Genomic DNA, 19,714 nt, shown 5'->3' on the forward strand with positions numbered 1-19,714 from the left:
CATGCTGGAAGAAGAAGCAACATTCAGTATAATAATAATCTCTCCAGGAGTTCATCTGTGACAAACAGCTGTTTTATTGATCGGTTGCCTTTTTAATTCACTGATGATCACTTTCCCAGAATGCATTCTGACTCCTCAGGGAGACTCAAAGCATCGGTTGCAGCTGCATTCTGGGTAATTTTCTGCTCCTATATGATTGTGATTTTCGTTCACAGTGTTTTAACCGTGCTGGACTCGTGTCCAGTCAGATATTTATATGACTAATGAAACGCATGAATTAAATATTGAACGTTGTGAATTATTGGACATAATTCTTGAGGCTAAAGTAGTGTAGTGTACAAACCTTTGTGCAGACATTTTTAGTAGTGAAGACATTAAATGCTGAGTTAATTGATTAAAATGAAGTGAAATCAGACGTGAAGTTCTCTCTGCTCTTTATTTGAGTCATAAAACTAACGTGTTGACCTGACTGATCAGCTGTCACAGTAAAACACCAGAAATCCACTTCTGACTGGAGACAAACTAACTTCTCTTAATCCTCTGATGTACTTTGACTCTGGGTTAGTATTATAACTGACTGACGACTGTAATAAAAGCACTGCATTGTTTTACAGATGAAATAAGATTTGAAAGTATCCTGTAAACAGCTGTAAGGTTCCCTTACTAGCTTCTCTCTGAGCTCTCAACCTCATTTTAAGGTCTTTGTCAGCAGATGGAGAAAACTCCAACTGAGTTCAACATTATCAGACACTAAACTGTTGGTGGATTTTATTTGCTTCAGTCCTGCCAGTGGAGGAAAGAAACACCAGTAACGTCTACAGGCTGAGCAACAACAGCAAGGTCATGACTAAATGCAGTGTTGTCATCGTGAAACAAATATTATTTCTCACACTGGACCAAAGCTTTACTGCAATGATCTGGAAATATAAGAATTATTTATAGTCAATCATCTGTCATGTTTGCAGCTGATCTAAAGCAGTTCACACATCAGGCTCAACAGTCAGGACTTGATGCTACGACACTATTTACATGTTCATTCACTGGTTTCATCAGACTGTAACAAGCAGCATGTTTGCTCCCTGCTGGACCACAACTCAGGACACATTTTCAACTAAGGAATTAATAGAGTACCTTCCTACCTTCTGTACTGATACAGCCTAGCCTGTAGATGGTGCAGCAGCACTACTATATGGCAGTGCACTGTGATGTATGTAGGCAGGGAAGAACAACAATAAAACAAGTCTCTATGTGAAAGTCATCTAGCGTGACTAGTAGTCATTACACCTTCATGGAGGCGCAACCACCAGCACAACCACCAACACAACCACAAGCACAAGCACCAACACAAGCACGAACACAACCACCAGCACAACCACCAACACAACCACAAGCACAACCACCAACACAACCACCAACACAACCACCAACACAACCACCAACACAACCACCAGCACAAGCACCAACACAACCACCAACACAACCACCAACACAACCACCAGCACAACCACCAACACAACCACCAACACAACCACCAACACAACCACCAGCACAACCACCAACACAACCACCAACACAACCACCAACACAACCGCCAGCAAAACCACCAACACAACCACCAACACAACCACCAGCACAAGCACCAACACAACCACCAACACAACCACCAGCACAACCACCAGCACAAGCACCAACACAACCGCCAACACAACCACCAACACAACCACCAGCACAAGCACCAACACAACCGCCAACACAACCACCAACACAACCACCAGCACAACTACCAGCACAAGCACCAGCACAAGCACCAACACAACCGCCAACACAACCACCAGTACAACCACCAACACAACCACCAGCAAAACCACCAACACAACCACCAGCACAACCACAAGCATAAGCTTGAACACAACCACCAACACAACCACAAGCACCAACGCAACCACCAGCACAACCACCAACACAACCACCAGTACAACCACCAACACAACCACCAGCAAAACCACCAGCACAACCACCAACACAACCACCAGTAAAACCACCAGCACAACCACCAACACAACCACCAACACAACCACAAGCACAAGCACCAACACAACCACCAGCACAACCACCAACACAACCACAAGCACAAGCACCAACACAACCACCAACACAACCACCAACACAACCACAAGCACAAGCACCAACACAACCACCAACACAACCACCAGCACAACCACCACCACAAGCACCAACACAACCACCAACACAACCACCAGTACAACCACCAGCACAAGCACCAACACAACCGCCAACACAACCACCAGTACAAGCACCAACACAACCACCAACACAACCACCAGCACAAGCACCAACACAACCACCAACACAACCACCAACACAACCACCAGCACAAGCACCAACACAACCGCCAACACAACCACCAGTACAAGCACCAACACAACCACCAGCACAACCACCAGCACAAGCACCAACACAACCGCCAACACAACCACCAGTACAACCACCAACACAACCACCAACACAACCACCAACACAACCACAAGCACAAGCACCAGTACAACCACCAACACAACCACCAACACAACCACCAGCACAAGCACCAACACAACCGCCAACACAACCACCAGCAAAACCACCAACACAACCACCAACACAACCACAAGCACAAGCACCAGTACAACCACCAACACAACCACCAACACAACCACCAAAACAACCACCAGCACAACCACCAACACAACCGCCAACACAACCACCAGTACAACCACCAACACAAACACCAGCACAACCACCAACACAACCACAAGCACAAGCTCGAACACAACCACCAACACAACCACCAACACAACCACAAGCACAAGCTCGAACACAACCACCAACACAACCACCAGCACAACCACAAGCTCGAACACAACCACCAACACAACCACCAGCACAACCACTAACACAACCACCAGCACAACCATCAACACAACCACCAACACAACCAGTGAGTCACCTTTCTCTTCATTTCTTTGACCCCATGACCTTTCCTCTGGCTCCATCCAGGAGAGCAGCTAACATGTCAGGCATACTGTCATACTGCACACGTCGCCACTTTCATCACTACAGTAGAATTACTAACATATGAGCTGAAATGTTTTTAATAATAAAACTCACTCACAAGCATTTGATGATTTGAAGATACTTTACAAATGTGTAAAACTTTTAAATTAGCTTAAATGTGACATTTCCTTCAGGATTGTGAAAGATTCACAAACCATGAACAAACATATGAGCACAAGTATGAAGAAGCTTTTTGAGATATACTATATAAATAAATCAGAGCTAAATGACTCTCTGGACCGTAAACACTTTGTGAAATTGTGCAGCTAAAGAAAGATCATAGAAACAAAGAAGACGTGAAGACTGTGATGAGCAACTGTTCACCTGTTTTCTCGCTCTGCTGCTGCTCCAAATTCTCAGAGACTCGCTTTGAAAAGGCTGGAACTGAGAACGATAAAACACAACTCAGCAATAGACTCACAACGGGAGAGGAGATATGGGTTCTACTGTAGTTCTGCTGAGGTTCTGCTGTGGGTTCTACTGTAGTTCTGCTGTGTGTTCTGCTGTGGTTCTGCTGTGGGTTCTACTGTGGTTCTGCTGTGGTTCTATAGTGGTTCTGCTGTGGGTTCTGCTGTGGTTCTGCTGTGTGTTCTGCTATGGTTCTGCTGTGGGTTCTACTGTGATTCTGCTGTGTCCTTCTGTGGGTTCTACTGTGGTTCTAATGTGGTTCTGCTGTGGGTTCTGCTGTGGGTTGTACTGTGGTTCTACTGTGGTTCTACTGCGGTTCTACTGTGGTTCTGCTGTGTGTTCTGCTGTGGGTTCTGCTGTGGGTTCTGCTGTGTGTTCTGCTGTGGGTTCTGCTGTGGGTTCTGCTGTGGTTCTACAGTGGTTCTGCTGTGGGTTCTGCTGTGGGTTCTACTGTGGTTCTACACTGGTTCTGCTGTGGGTTCTGCTGTGGGTTCTGCTGTGGTTCTACAGTGGTTCTGCTGTGGGTTCTGCTGTGACTCTACAGTGGTTCTGCTGTGTGTTACCTGCACCTGTGGGTAGGATGGCGATGGAAGGGATGGCTGAGGCAGGTGCACAGCTTCCTGGACCAGAGAGGGAAGTGTGTGTCGTTGATTGGCCGGCTGATACGAGTGATGGAAACAGCAGGAGAGTCCAGTTTGGTTTTGAAGTGGACGGATCAATGAAGTGGATGAATGATGATGAAACAGAAGGAATCAGACATTGAACACATATGAGTGAATTAGCATCATGTGGGACATTTCTTGCATTTCACACTTCTGGAATATACTGCGATATGAAAAGCTAATACATTAAATCTGAAATCATTACATCAGTAGTCTGAGTCTCAGACAGTCTTCCTCATGTGGGACACTGACGAGTCTTTTTAAAAGGCCAAAACCAGCTTGATTTTAACAGCCCCAGTTATTGAAGACCAGTTGCCCTTCACCTTAAATATCTAAAACAATGAGCTGGAAGAAAGAACTGTTGTTATTGCACATCTGTTCCCCTGCACATGTTGCCTGACTGAAGGACTTTCAGAACTGTCCCGCTTTATAAATCATATTTCCTAAAGCAGGACAATGGAAAATTAGACTGAAATAACAAATATAGAATATATTTACACCATATTATAATATTTTCTGATGAACAAACATGTCATGAACACATCCTGATCAAAACTAGCAGGACACTGTGTGACACTATGTGACTGACCTTTGGGTGGCCTTCACTCTGGGTACTTTTTGTTTGAAGATTGCATCACCATGATCATGAATGGAAATCTGAGAAGTCATGTAATGTTGATCATATGACATCACAGCTTGTATTAACCCACAGTTTTATTGACTTTCAGATCAGATCTGTGACGCTGATCTTAACCGTCTGGCAGGGATTCGGTGCAGAAGTCACGTTGACGCCACAGCTGTACAGTTCTGAGTCAGACTTGGACAGGTCCACAATGGTCACATAAAACACTCCGTTCTTCACATAGTCGATCCTGTATCTGCCTCTCTGAGCTCTGAACTCACTGCTTTCTATAAGAACGTCCTGCTTTTTACACGCGTCCCTACAGAAGAACAAGTTGAAGAGTCCAGCTGAAGGAGAAGAGCATCTGACTGTGATACTTCCACCTTCGGTTCCAGTACAAACACTGATCACTGGATCTCTGAGAGTTGTGTTTCCATCACACATTGCTGTAGGACGGATGAAGACTCATGTTAGGACTGTTTGGTAATAACAAAAATAAGAATAACATTATTTATTTTTAACACACACACAGATATATATATATATATATATATATATATATATTATGAACATGTTTCACAAAAGATGAAAAGATAAAGAAATTAAGATTAAAATGAGGAGCAATTTAAGAACAATTGTTCTGGGGAGAGATTTAAATGAAGATAAACAACCAGCTTCCCTGATGTCGTCTGGCAGTTTGTTCTTGTTTTTAGTCTTTAACTGAGATTTACTGTCAGACTGCACAATGGCACAATTTGCCCCAAAGTAGGGGTACAATGAGCATGGGGATGGGGTAAATAGTGCTACCATTAAATACTGATATAATAATTACACAAAATCAAACAAATTAATTATAAAATTAAAAATAATTTTGAACTTTATTAATGCCATCAATTCAACAAAGGCAAAAACTTGTACTTTTAAGTAAAATCATATGTTTGTGTCTTGTTGTTCAACATGTTACCTCAACATTTTCAGTAAAGATTAAACTGTGATCTTTGTGTGGTAGCTACAGAAAGAATGTGTGTAAATGTGCTTTTATAAAGGAAAACCTGGTCCAGGTCTGAGTGCTGGACCCCTACAGTGAGGGGGTCTGGGGGCTCTGTTATGCTGGCATGGTTTGGGTCCACTTGTCCCCTTAGAGGGAAGGGTCACTGCTAATCAATACAAAGTAGTTGTGAGTGATCAGCTTTATCCTGTGATGAAACATGTCTATCCTGATGGGAGTGGTCTCTTCCAGGATGATGATGATGATGGTTTGATGAGGATTAAATGATGTGAATCATGTTATGACCTTCACAGTCACCAGATCTCAACCCAGCTGACGTGTTAGACAGCGCTCTACATCATCATCATCATCACAGCACCACATGAGGAAGATCTTTATGAACAATGATGAAGAGTTCAGAGAGACTGTAGGATCAATACCAAGGAGCTCTGAAGCTGTTCTGCTGGTCCCACACCTTACTGAGACACTTTATGTCGGCTTTTCCTTTAATTTGTCGACAGTGTGCATGTGCAGCATGTTTGTTTGTGGCTTAAACTTAACATTAGTCAACAATTAGGTATTTATTCATGAGGATTGCAGGACTTGTAACAGGGATCAAACATGAACAGAGTCTCTAGTCCCTAGAATATCAGAAAATAATTTTGGGGGTAAATTGAGTCGTTGACTCAACATCACTGGCACGTTTTACTCCACTACCTCCACTTAGACAAAACTGTTTCACACAGTGGCTCAGATCCACAATTATGCTGAGTTTATGGCCTTGTTTTGTAGCTTATATTGACTTAAATTAACATGTAATAATGTCCAAAACTTATCTTTTTTAATTTAGATACAAGACTGATAACTTTAGTAACATGATGAATTCACTTGGCATGACAAAAATCTTTTTTTTTGCTCTGTTTTGCTGACCACCCTCTCCATGTGCTTGAGTCCCAGAGGGATTGAGTAATGTGAACTATTCTTCCTTAATTTGTGGTCACATGATTACTTTTGCTTATGGTTGCCTAGATACAGGGGGTGGCTCATTTTACCCTGTTCTTCCCTAAGCTGTTTCTACTGTATTCATTTAAACAGAGTAGATGTTCATGGTTTGGACTTTATTTAATTTTATTTTTGTCATCACAGCTTGAACAAAATGATTGAATAAATAATTAAATAAATAAACAGTGTTGGCACATTTTTATTTCTTATACTATAAATGCTGAGTTTTTAAATAAAAGGCTTCACTCTAAAACAAAGGTGACTGTACTCTCTCTTTAATGTCAGCATTGTTATAAAAATGATGATTACACTGTGTATGAGTGTTACTATTTAAACTGGATCATGATGAATTGTTCCTGTGTTGTACAGCAGCAACTCTGCAACATCAGCAGACTCATCAGCCAAGGTTAAAGGATGTTCAGTATTAAATTTGTAAAGAGGAAGATGTAGAAATTGCCAAGTAGTCTCAGACAGTCTTCCTCATGTGGGACACTGACGAGTCTTTTTAAAAGGCCAAAACCAGCTTGATTTTAACAGCCCCAGTTATTGAAGACCAGTTGCCCTTCACCTTAAATATCTAAAACAATGAGCTGGAAGAAAGAACTGTTGTTATTGCACATCTGTTCCCCTGCACATGTTGCCTGACTGAAGGACTTTCAGAACTGTCCCGCTTTATAAATCATATTTCCTAAAGCAGGACAATGGAAAATTAGACTGAAATAACAAATATAGAATATATTTACACCATATTATAATATTTTCTGATGAACAAACATGTCATAAACACGTCCTGATCAAAACTAGCAGGACACTGTGTGACACTATGTGACTGACCTTTGGGTGGCCTTCACTCTGGGTACTTTTTGTTTGAAGATTGCATCACCATGATCATGAATGGAAATCTGAGAAGTCATGTGATGTTGATCAATATTATATTTGTAAAGAGGAAGATGTAGAAATTAGAATTGCTTGGAGACAGGGTGAGACATGTCATACGGGGGTCAGTTGGGCAGGAGAACTGAAAACAGACATGACGTTATGTATAAGTCTGTATTTGATAGATTAAGAAAGAACTGTGATAAAACCCTGTTGTAAGCGCTCCACTGGGAGCCTTTCTCTTTGTAACCTCATCCTGTGTGTTGCATTGTGAAACGCTCCTTCTTGTACAAGAAAATAAATTCTGTTAAAGTTTGATACTTCGGCTCTGGTCTCTATTGTTTAATGGTCATTACGAAGAAATTCTTTAATGTCAGCATGACACAACACACTCAGTAAGAATCTGTTTTATTAGTCAATGCAAGCAGACAAAGAAGGATTCAGAAAGGATCAATAGTTAATCTCTGTCGCTGTCTGACTCATCATTTCCACATAAAGTGTGCATCAAATGGCAAAAGATGATATAGAAATGATACAGAATAGACTCGATGCCTGTTGGTCCGCTGGTCTGGAGGCCGGAGCAAAGCTCAATATGTGGAACACTGAAAAAAAAAATAAAATCAACAGTTTCATTATCAAGTCATGAAATAACAGCAGAGCTGAAATATATGTTGTTCCTGACATTCTGTGTTTTGGATCAGAAGGTCAGATGGATGTTAGAGTGTCGCTCACATTGTGCTTCCAGTCTACAAACATCCTCTCAGACTCCTGTTCAGTTAAACTCAAACCCAGACGGACAGATGAGTTCTGTGTTCAGGTCAAATCTACAGTAAAGACTCATGTACAACAGGGACGAGTGCTGCACGCTAGCTGAGGCTGTGCATCAGTCCCTCTAGTGTTTCTGTGATTCGTATGACTCTCCACAGCGCCACATATTGCTCATGTAGTTCAGCTCAAGTTTAATCACCGTTCTTCATCTGCTACCCAACCTGTAACCATAGCAACATTAAACAGCACAGCTGCCAGAGCTGACTCATTATAAACTGCAGCGAGCAAAGCTGAGTTATCAACTTGCTAAACTATGTTTTTCCTGAAGGCTTGAAGGAAGAAGCTGTTTGATAGTCTGGCAGACCTGGCACACATGTTCTGGAGCCTCCTTCCAGATGTCAGTGATGGTGGGAGGTTCCAGCTACTATGTTGGAGGCCTTTCAGACACAGTTATGATGGAGAGAGAGACGCCTATGATCCTGTCTGCACTGTTCACTGTTCACTGTTCACGGAGACTTTGCAGTTCTCGTACCAGGCAGTGATACAGATCACAAAACTAAAGGCGTGACCAGTCCACTATAAACACCTTGGCACTACCTTCGATCACAAGCTCACCTTTGAGACCAGTGGTGAGCTGATACTCTCAAACTGCCAACAACACCTGTTCTTCCTCAGGATGATGAGGAAGTTCCAGGTCCAGCCATCGGTCCTGTTTGTTGGAGGTAGATTATGTCCATCTTTGCTGTCTGAACATCAGCTTGTCTTCTTCTGACTAACTGAATCAAACCTCATTTGGGAACATTTGGGAACATTTGGGAACATCTGGGAACATTTGGAGATTGTTTTGCTCGTCTATGGCATCGTGTTTGTTGGCAGGTGAGATCTGTCATGAACCCTTGCTGAATGCTGTGATAACGTAGCAGACACGGGCTGATGGCGCCACCTAGAGTCGGGTTCTGCTTGAGGTTTCTTCCCGTTAAAGGGGAGTTTTTCCTGCTGCTGATGGAGGAATGTTGGGTCTCTGTAGATTAAAGAGTTCAGTCTAGACCTGCTCTATGTGGAAACAGCCCTGAGATGACTTCTGTTGTGATTTGTTGCTTTATAAATAAAACTGAATTGACTTGACGTAAGTTACCATGACACAAAACGCCACAACTGATCCAAATCACAAACTGTCTGTTGATTTGGACATTTCATGTAGAAAAGTTGCAGTAATTTAGCAAAATTGCAGCAGCGTTAATTACTGCGATCTCACAATTGCAGTTTCCTGGAGGGGCTGATAAACACTGTGGTGCTTCATGCTTTATGCTTGTTTTATGCAACATTCAGTAACATACATGAAGTCTGACTGACTCAGGATTTAGAAAATACTTGATCCAAAGGATTTTGCTGTGCGGCTAAAACAACAACACCGTTGTGTCTCAGAGTTTTGGTCTGGTTGAAGAAAAACATGGTGACAGTCATTTGTTTTCTATTTCTTAAATGTGACTCTCAAGAGGCAAAAACTTCACTGTGATCGAGTGTCAGCAACAGGAGCTGAGATGGGGAAGTAAGAGTTACAGGAAATCACCTCAATGTTCTCAGTGTAGGACGACTCTGCGATGTTTAATCCTGTAGAAGAAGAAGTAAAAAGGTGTTGAGGTAGTGTGTTTGTTTATCTGAAGGAGTAATTAGTGAAGGAACAGGCAGAAGTGGCTCACCAGAGGAGTTCCTTTTGATCTTTCTGTAGAGGAGCAGTAAAACAGCCACCAGCACAACAAGTCCGGCCAGACATAGAACCAGAGGAAGGAGGTAACCTGGACGACACACACAGACGTCTCAAATACTGATTTACATCATATTGAACACAACACTCCTGTCACCTTTCTCTTTATTGACCCCATGACCTTTCCTCTGGCTCCATCCGGGAGAGCAGCTAACATGTCAGGCATACTGTCATACTGCACACGCCGCCACTTTCATCACTACAGTAGAATTACTAACATATGAGCTGAAATGTTTTTAATAATAAATCTCACTAACAAGCATTTGATGATTTGAAGATACTTTACAAATGTGTAAAACTTTTAAATTAGCTTAAATGTGACATTTCCTTCAGGATTGTGAAAGATTCACAAACCATGAACAAACATATGAGCACAAGTATGAAGAAGCTTTTTGAGATATACTATATAAATAAATCAGAGCTAAATGACTCTCTGGACCGTAAACACTTTGTGAAATTGTGCGGCTAAAGAAAGATCATAGAAACAAAGAAGACGTGAAGACTGTGATGAGCAACTGTTCACCTGTTTTCTCGCTCTGCTGCTGCTCCAAATTCTCAGAGACTCGCGTTGAAAAGGCTGGAGCTGAGAACGATAAAACACAACTCAGCAATAGACTCACAACGGGAGAGGAGATATGGGTTCTACTGTGGTTCTGCTGTGGTTCTGCTGTGGATTCTACTGTAGTTCTGCTGTGTGTTCTGCTGTGGTTCTGCTGTGGTTCTACACTGGTTCTGCTGTGCCTATTTATAATGTGCATTATTATTATTATTATTATTATCATTAGCAGTTCTACTGTGAGTTCTACTGTGGTTCTGCTGTGGGTTCTGCTGTGGTTCTACTGTGGTTCTACTGTGGTTCTGCTGTGGGTTCTACTGTGGATTCAGCTGTGGGTTCTGCTGTGGTTCTGTGAAAGAAAAGTGAATAGTAGGTTATCATTTTATAAATCTTTTGTATATATGTAACAAATGTTTTCAAACTAAGGAGTCAATGTTTGTTATCAACTGAATGTGATGTAATGTCATTGTCATTTTGGGGACACATGTTGGTGAAGAAATCCTACACCTAGGCTAGTTGAACTCTTGAACCTGTTTCTATCTGAGGGTTGCTTGCTGACCTCTGGGGTTAGCTAGAGATATCTGTCTTAAGCCTACTGTTTTAGAGACCATACTTGTTTGTAAGAAGGTGTAATGGTTTGTGGAAGTGTCCATTTAGGGACCAGACTGTTTTTAGCTTTGCTTCTGGAGAGATATAAAGCTGTCTAGTTTGAGTTCACAATCTTTAGAGAAAGGGCTGGCTTTAGGGAAAGGGCCAGCTGAACAACATGCTTTCTCTCCAAAAATACAAGATGATTGTATTTTTGTTTGGACATTTGTATAATTGTTACTGATGATGTGATGGATTGTACAGTGTTTACAACTGCTTCAACAAGTAACAGTGTTTAATGCTTTCTTTATGTCTCCATGTGCCTTCTTTCTCGAGAGAAAATTTCCACAACAGTTCTACTGTGGGTTCTGCTGTGGTTCTACAGTGGTTCTGCTGTGGGTTCTGCTGTGGGTTCTGCTGTGCCTATTTATAATGTGTATTATTATTATTATTATTATTATTATTATTATTATTATTATCATTAGTAGTTCTACTGTGGTTCTACTATGGTTCTGCTGTGGGTTCTACTGTGGGTTCAGCTGTGGTTCTGCTGTGGGTTCTGCTGTGGTTCTGCTGTGGGTTCTGCTGTGGGTTCTGCTGTGGTTCTGCTGTGGTTCAGCTGTGGTTCTGCTGTGGTTCTACAGTGGTTCTGCTGTGGTTCTGCTGTGTGTTCTGCTGTGGGTTCTAGTGTGGTTCTTCTGTGGGTTCTTCTGTGGGTTCTACTGTGGTTCTACTGTAGTTCTGCTGTGTTTTCTGCTGTGGTTCTGCTGTGTGTTCTGCTGTGGTTCTACTGTGGTTCTACTGTGGTTCTGCTGTGGGTTCTGCTGTGGGTTCTGCTGTGGTTCTGCTGTGGGTTCTACTGTGGTTCTACTGTGGTTCTACTGTGGGTTCTACTGTGGGTTCTTCTGTGGGTTCTAGTGTGGTTCTACTGTGGTTCTACTGTGGTTCTGCTGTGTGTTCTGCTGTGGTTCTACTGTGGTTCTGCTGTGGGTTCTGCTGTGTGTTCTGCTGTGGTACTGCTGTGGTTCTACTGTGGTTCTGCTGTGGGTTCTAGCAAAGCAGCTCCAGAGTCAAATTATAAATCAGGGACAATAAAGAACAATAGATCACACAATAAATGATCAAAATAAAGAGATGACAACACGTTGATTGATTGATCTTTGATTACAGATTTAGATGCATAAAAGTTTTTGAAACAAATGTGATCATGAACAGCTGAAGAGAGAAAGCACACGTTGCATCTCAGTGGACGAAGGACACCAGTGGAGGAAGACACTAAACTTTGTTCCCTTTCTTATTCAGCCAATCAAGAATCAATTGATCCTGAATCCAATCAGACACTAAGAATCTGAATCAAATTGAACTGAGGTTCCCAGAGGTTCCTGCCCCTGGAGCTGTGCTTACCTGCACCTGTGGGTCGGATGGCGATGGAAGGGATGGCTGGGGCAGGTGAACAGCTTTCTGGACCAGTGAGGGAAATGTCTATCATTGATTGGCCGGCTGATACGAGTGATGGAAACAGCAGGAGAGTCCAGTTTGGTTTTGAAGTGGACGGATCAATGAAGTGGATGAATGATGATGAAACAGAAGGAATCAGACATTGAACACATATGAGTGAATTAGCATCTTGCATTTCACACTTCTGGAATATACTGCGATATGAAAAGCTAATACATTAAATCTGAAATCATTACATCAGTAGTCTGAGTCTCAGACAGTCTTCCTCATGTGGGACACTGACGAGTCTTTTTAAAAGGCCAAAACCAGCTTGATTTTAACAGCCCCAGTTATTGAAGATCAGTTGCCCTTCACCTTAAATATCTAAAACAATGAGCTGGAAGAAAGAACTGTTGTTATTGCACATCTGTTCCCCTGCACATGTTGCCTGACTGAAGGACTTTCAGAACTGTCCCGCTTTATAAATCATATTTCCTAAAGCAGGACAATGGAAAATTAGACTGAAATAACAAATATAGAATATATTTACACCATATTATAATATTTTCTGATGAACAAACATGTCATGAACACATCCTGATCAAAACTAGCAGGACACTGTGTGACACTATGTGACTGACCTTTGGGTGGCCTTCACTCTGGGTACTTTTTGTTTGAAGATTGCATCACCATGATCATGAATGGAAATCTGAGAAGTCATGTGATGTTGATCATATGACATCACAGCTTGTATTAACCCACAGTTTTATTGACTTTCATTAATTTGAGGAAGGTCTGAACCCACCGGAGCGTCGGTGTCCCACATAACAGCGATTCACCTCCTGAACAGAAACTCACCGCGTTCGACGCTGATCTTAACTGTCTGGCAGGGATTCGGTGCAGAAGTCACGTTGACGCCACAGCTGTACAGTCCTGAGTCAGACTTGGACAGGTCCGCAATGGTCACATCAAACACTCCGTTCTTCACGTAGTCGATCCTGTATCTGCCTCTCTGAGCTCTGAACTCACTGCTTTCTATAAGAACGTCCTGCTTTTTACACGCGTCCCTACAGAAGAACAAGTTGAAGAGTCCAGCTGAAGGAGAAGAGCATCTGACTGTGATACTTCCACCTTCGGTTCCAAAACAGAAACTGATCACTGGATCTCTGAGAGTTGTGTTTCCATCACACATTGCTGTAGGATGGATGAAGACTCATATTAGGACTGTTTGGTAATAACAAAAATAAGAATAACATTATTTATTTTTAACACACACACACACACACACACACACACACACACATATATATATATATATATATATATACATATATATATATATATATATATATATATATATATTATGAACATGTTTCACAAAAGATGAAAAGATAAAGTACAAAATAATAGAAATTAAGATTAAAATGAGGAGCAATTTAACAACAATTGTTCTGGGGAGAGAGATTTAAATGAAGATAAACAACCAGTTTCCCTGATGTCGTCTGGCAGTTTGTTCTTGTTTTTAGTCTTTAACTGAGATTTACTGTCAGACTGCAGGAAGCAGGATTAGTTTGTTCATCCTGAGATGACGGAAACTCTGGCTGTCAGTTTCAGAGAGAGAGTAAGTTGACACTCTGGGCCAGTTACCGTGGTAACTTAAACTCTGGGTCAATTACCGTGGTCCCTGAGTGTCAGTTACCACGGTAACTGACAATCTGGATGAATTACCGTGGTAACTGACACTCTGGGTCAGTTATCATGGTAACTGACACTGTGGTTCAGTTACTGTAATAACTGACAATCTGGATCAATTACCGTGGTAACTGACACTCTAATTCAGTTACCACAGTAACTTACAATCTGGGTCAATTACCGTGATAACTGACACTCTGGGTCAGCTGACATTTTTTGCACTTCTGCTGATGGCAGTTCTCAGGACGGTGAAGGTGGGAGTAATTCTACTAGTATTACTAGTGCGGTTATTTATTTTATATTTTATTCTTTTAAATGTATAATAATAATAGTTGAACTGCTGCTTAAGTTGTCTGTTTTTTTCTTTTTTCTTCTGTAAAGCATAGATGGTTCTATATTAATGCTTTTGATTCATATCCTGCACTGTAACTGTCATTGTCCTGTTTTATGTCTGATTCTATTTTAGCTCATTTTTTATTTTCTATTTAACTCTTTTCTCTTGTATTTAAAAATCTTTTTATAATGTATTTCTTTTAAATTTTTGATGTCTTTAATGTTTTATGCAAACCTCTTTTATTGCCTTGTTGTTGAAATGTGCTGCATAAATAAACTTGCCTTGCTGTGCCTATTAATAATGTGTATTATTATTATCATTAGCAGTTGCAGTGGTTGTAGTTTTAGATGCACTAATATTATTCACATGTAGTTCACTGTTAGGAAATAAAAACTCACCGTCTGTAACTCTGACTTCAAACTCTCGCTCTGACTGTGGACAGGAAGCGTTGCCTAAACCACATCTGTACCGTCCAGAGTCGGACTGATCCAGCTGTGTGATTTTCACATAAAATACATTGAATTCTGTGTCATAATTAATGCTGTATTTGCCCTTCTGGGCTCTGACGCCTCTGGTCTCGAGGATAATCTTTTCCTTCGCATGCTCCTTGACGAAGAACTTGGGGCTTTGAGAGGAATTAAAGAAGCATCCAAAAGACAAATCGTCTCCTTCAGTTTTAGTGAAGACGGAGATGCTGCAGAGTCCTCCTGAGAAGATAGAAACACACATCATCACTTCTCACCTCCACAGCTTCTTTACAAGAAGCTAAACCGCAGCATGAAAGTACTTCAACATTTTAAAAGTACAGAATTTAAGCATCAAAAGTTAAAGTATCATTAAGCTCATTATGCAGAATTTAATCAATCATCAATCAATCAAACTTACAGCACCTTGCTTGCAGCTTACAGATGACTGACGAGCCAATAATGAGACAGAACTAATGCAAACAAACGTAGAGACTAAAAACACGTGAAAAAGTCCTAAAACCATTGCAAATAGATTTAAAATAAAATTGGAACCAGACACAACAGATTAGAAGGAATGTAACATTTCAGAGGATGATATATATTATAAAGAATTAACATGTTCACAGCATTTTACTGTTGCAGCAGGTTGAGCTAAAGCTAATTAACTACTATTTAGGTACAATTACATCTTATAAGCTATTCATGTTTTGTATTCATATTACTGTAAAATACATCAGTGAGCATTTTATTAGCAACACCTGCACATAATGTCACCTGCACAGTTGCCAGGTTTGAGTTTTTTCTGTGAAAAGAGGGAAAGAGATGGATATGGATGATCTGACAGCCTAGTTATAGTTAAAAGTTCTTTACTGAACAAAACTAACATGAGTGAGTTTATATTTTGTTTAAATTTCAGGTGTTGTTTAAAAGGTGTTTTTAGCTAATTTGTGACTTTATTAAAATTAAGACACCTGATCCTTTTTAAAGAAGAACCAAAGTTTCATAATACAAATGTTCTGCAATCAATATTCTGTTAGTTGCAGGAAACTTGATCTTCAGCCAAAATCAACAAACTGTAGGAACAAAACTACAGAATCTCAGGCCGGTTTAAACCGCTGCTTCATATGTTCATTATTAATATACAGATTATTAAGATACATGATCAATATAGAAGAGATTCCTGTTGTCACACTCTACGTGTGTGTGTGTGTGTGTGTGTGTGTGTGTGTGTGTGTGTGTGTGTGTGTGTGTGTGTGTGTGTGTGGAAGGAAAAGAGAAAGAGAGCAAGAGCACATATGCAACAGTTTATTTTGGCATCCAAACAACTGTCCCAAAGTTAAAAACAAACCTTAAATAAATAACACACACACACACACACACACACACACACACACAGTGTAGTCTAAGCTCTGTCTAATATTCAGACTATTGATTGAATGTGTGAAATAACTTTAACTGCGTCTGTATAATAATTTTCTTCTTCAGTCTTTAAATTCATTGTAATAAACGAGTGAAAATAAACATGTTGAGTCTTGCTGCTGCTGTTCTGCAGTTTGTTATATTGAGTCCAGTACAGTACTGGAGTCCAGTCCAGTACAGCACTGGAGTCCAGCCAGTCCAGTACAGCACTGGAGTCCAGCACTGTACATATATATATATATATATATATATATATATATATGTATGTATGTATGTATGTGTGTGTGTATATATATATATATATGTATATATGTATGTATACATGTGTATGTATGTATGTATGTATGTATGTATATGTATATGTATATATATATACATATACATACATATATACATACATACATATATATAAGTTTCATAAAAGTAGATTTTATGGCAGAGCTGATGTGTTGGTTTGCAGTAAATACAGGTGTTCCTAATAAACTGCTCACTCAGTGCAAATCTGCAAAACACCCAGAAACTGTATTAATTAGTGATGAAAACTCTGAAATGTAGAGAAGCAGAAAACAGAGTTACTCAACTAAATTACAAGTAAACCTAAAAACATTAACATTTGAGAATTGTGGTGATAGAATACATAACAGAATTATTAAATGTTTTAGAGTAAACAGAAACATTTAACAATAAATCAGTTCTCACCTGATGAGAAGCAGAGCAGCAGAAGATGAAAGTTATTCATTTTGAACTTCATTCTGATGCAGAGATGACATCCAGTCTGATCAAACAGCTTTATAATCCCCCCCCGCCACCCCCTCCCAACACTCCCCCACCCTCCCCCACCCCTTCCCAACACTCCCCTCCCAACACTCCCCAACACACTTCTTTTTTTTACAATTTAAACATTTATACAGATATTTCCTTCTTGTGAATCAAAATTGTAACCACTCACGTCACAGTAATCAGTCTCTTATTGTTACATTTAATTTGCATTTTGTTCATTAATGGTTGTTTAGCCCATATATCTATATCTATCTATCTATCTATATATATGTATATATATGTGTATATATATATATATATATATATATATATAGAATCTCATTACTCTTTGTCCTCAGTGTGGAGCAGCTGCTGATGTTTTACACTGATCTGCTGTTTTTACTACTAAAAGTACAAATAAAACTCTTAATGGAGATTATATAAAAGTATATGAAAGTATTATATTAGTATTATGAGTATATAAAAGCTGGATGTTCGATATTCAGCTGCTGCTTTAAAAGTAGGTTTCCAAAGAGCTACTTCCCTTGCTCACCTCTTTGAAGACAGTATAGTCACTGTAATATCCAACAGTCAGTATGAACATTATAACCAACATGCTGCCAGGTAGCTGTAGTCTCACTGGAACCATTACAAGCTAAGCAGAAGAAAATAACTAACTATGATGCTATGTGTTATTGTTATATAAGGCAATAATGTATATCTGACAGCAATGCAACTATATGCAAAAAGATGCTATTTCAGTGTCTTATTACAGAGGAATAAGATCTATAAGATATCAATACTTGCTAGTAGATCAGTTCATTGTTGGTTTGGATCCAAACATGAGATTTGCTGACTAATATAGAAAATCACCAGAATGATCCTTTCAGCCAGAAAAATGAGCACAGAAATAGATAAAGATGATTTCATCACCAACGGCTGCATGACCACAGCAAATATGTGAAATCAGTTTCTGGGAACATGAGTCAGTCATTTATTTTGGGAATGAAAAGAGGAAATCAGAAGTAGCTACACCCTGACAGATGTTCCATCTCTGATGGAAAACATGTTTTCATTCCTCTGTACATTACAGGAAGTGAAAGACAACATTTTGATGCATTTCTAGTATTATAGTTATGGCCATTACTGCTAAATGAAAGTTGATGGTTTGAGACATTTGGGATCTTAGACAATGAAATATTTCTAAAAAAAAACGGCAGGGAAATAACGACCCTGCTGCTCACCGATGACGGAGAGACAGTGTGATCCCTGCAGGAATAATCCACATCTGCTCCATCTCTAGCACATTCCTGTGATGGAAAACTGAAAATAAAACTGACAAAGACCAAGTTGTCTTTCTGTCTTTGATGAAAAACCTTGCAAGGGATCAGCATATAGTCACAACAGAGTGTAATTGCAGTCTGATGTCAGTTACATAGTGTACATACTTTTTATAATCGAGGAGTGTGGGAAACAGTATCAGGATGTGTGTGTGGTCCAGTGCCGGATCGCATCAAAGCTGTCGAAAATAACTGTAGCATGTCCAAGATGAAACTACTCCCTCTTTGGATCCAGACCATGAACAAAACCAAAAATGAGCATAAACTAAATGGTTACATGTTCAAGGTTATACAATATGAGTTTTTCCAAAGTGCAAAGTCTAAAATGGTGTAGAGAATACAAAGTGTGGTTTTTTCATTACACTCCTCACCAGTGCTACACGTACAACGAGATCACTGAGAGAAAACACAGAGTCCCGTCTCCTTCTTCCTCCGTCAGCCTCAACACGCTCCTGAGTTCGACCCCGACTCATCATGTACACACCTGTTAAACTATATTGATTATTCATAGACTCTGGATTCTTCAGTGAGGGAGGAGGAGGAGATGGCATTTTAAGAATCGTTGACCAGTTAACTTTTAACTTCAGTGAACCTTTTTGTGGATAAACCATAACAGACAGATATTATTATATAGCAGAATATTTTCATGTAACTTGAAATATCTCGTTTACCTTTAAGTTCAGCTTCTTGTTCAACTTGACATTCACCTACAATGCTCGTAACATTGGAGAAACGATTTTTTGAGAATCTTTTTCTCTCTGGTTTGTTATTAAATAGCTAATTAAAGTGTAATTATGTACAACTATAAACTTTGGGATTGATCAGGGTGATTGATCAGGGTGACAGATCAGGGTGGTGGATCAAAGTGATAGATCAAGGTGGTGGATCAGGGTGGTGGATCATGGTGGTGGATCAGGGTG

At 40.2% G+C, this 19,714-nt stretch overlaps 1 protein-coding gene across 1 annotated transcript; it reads right to left on the bottom strand.

The window, feature by feature from the left end:
* Nucleotides 1-8,060: 8,060 nt before the first annotated feature.
* On the bottom strand, nt 8,061-15,584 carry LOC122981787 (CMRF35-like molecule 1). Its single transcript, XM_044350555.1, has 7 exons — nt 15,208-15,584; nt 13,642-13,977; nt 12,751-12,846; nt 10,726-10,785; nt 10,138-10,233; nt 10,008-10,048; nt 8,061-8,271 (listed from the first exon to the last, which is right to left on the bottom strand). Exons 1-7 carry the CDS (start codon nt 15,539-15,541, stop codon nt 8,257-8,259), a joined length of 978 nt encoding a protein of 325 aa, XP_044206490.1. The 5' UTR covers nt 15,542-15,584; the 3' UTR covers nt 8,061-8,256.
* Between the last annotated feature and the right edge of the window lie 4,130 nt (nt 15,585-19,714).

Source organism: Thunnus albacares, chromosome 5 (genome assembly GCF_914725855.1).
Source record: "Thunnus albacares chromosome 5, fThuAlb1.1, whole genome shotgun sequence".
In the NCBI taxonomy this organism is placed as follows: Eukaryota; Metazoa; Chordata; class Actinopteri; order Scombriformes; family Scombridae; genus Thunnus; species Thunnus albacares.

Coding starts and splice junctions, on each gene's coding strand:
- LOC122981787 (XM_044350555.1), bottom strand. CDS start 15,541: ATGATGTGTGTTTCTATCTTCTCAGGAGGACTCTGCAGCATCTCCGTC. Junction 12,847..13,641: donor TAAGATCAGCGTCGAACGCG/GTGAGTTTCTGT, acceptor CACTCGTATCAG/CCGGCCAATCAATGATAGAC. Junction 10,049..10,137: donor GATCAAAAGGAACTCCTCTG/GTGAGCCACTTC, acceptor CTTCTTCTACAG/GATTAAACATCGCAGAGTCG.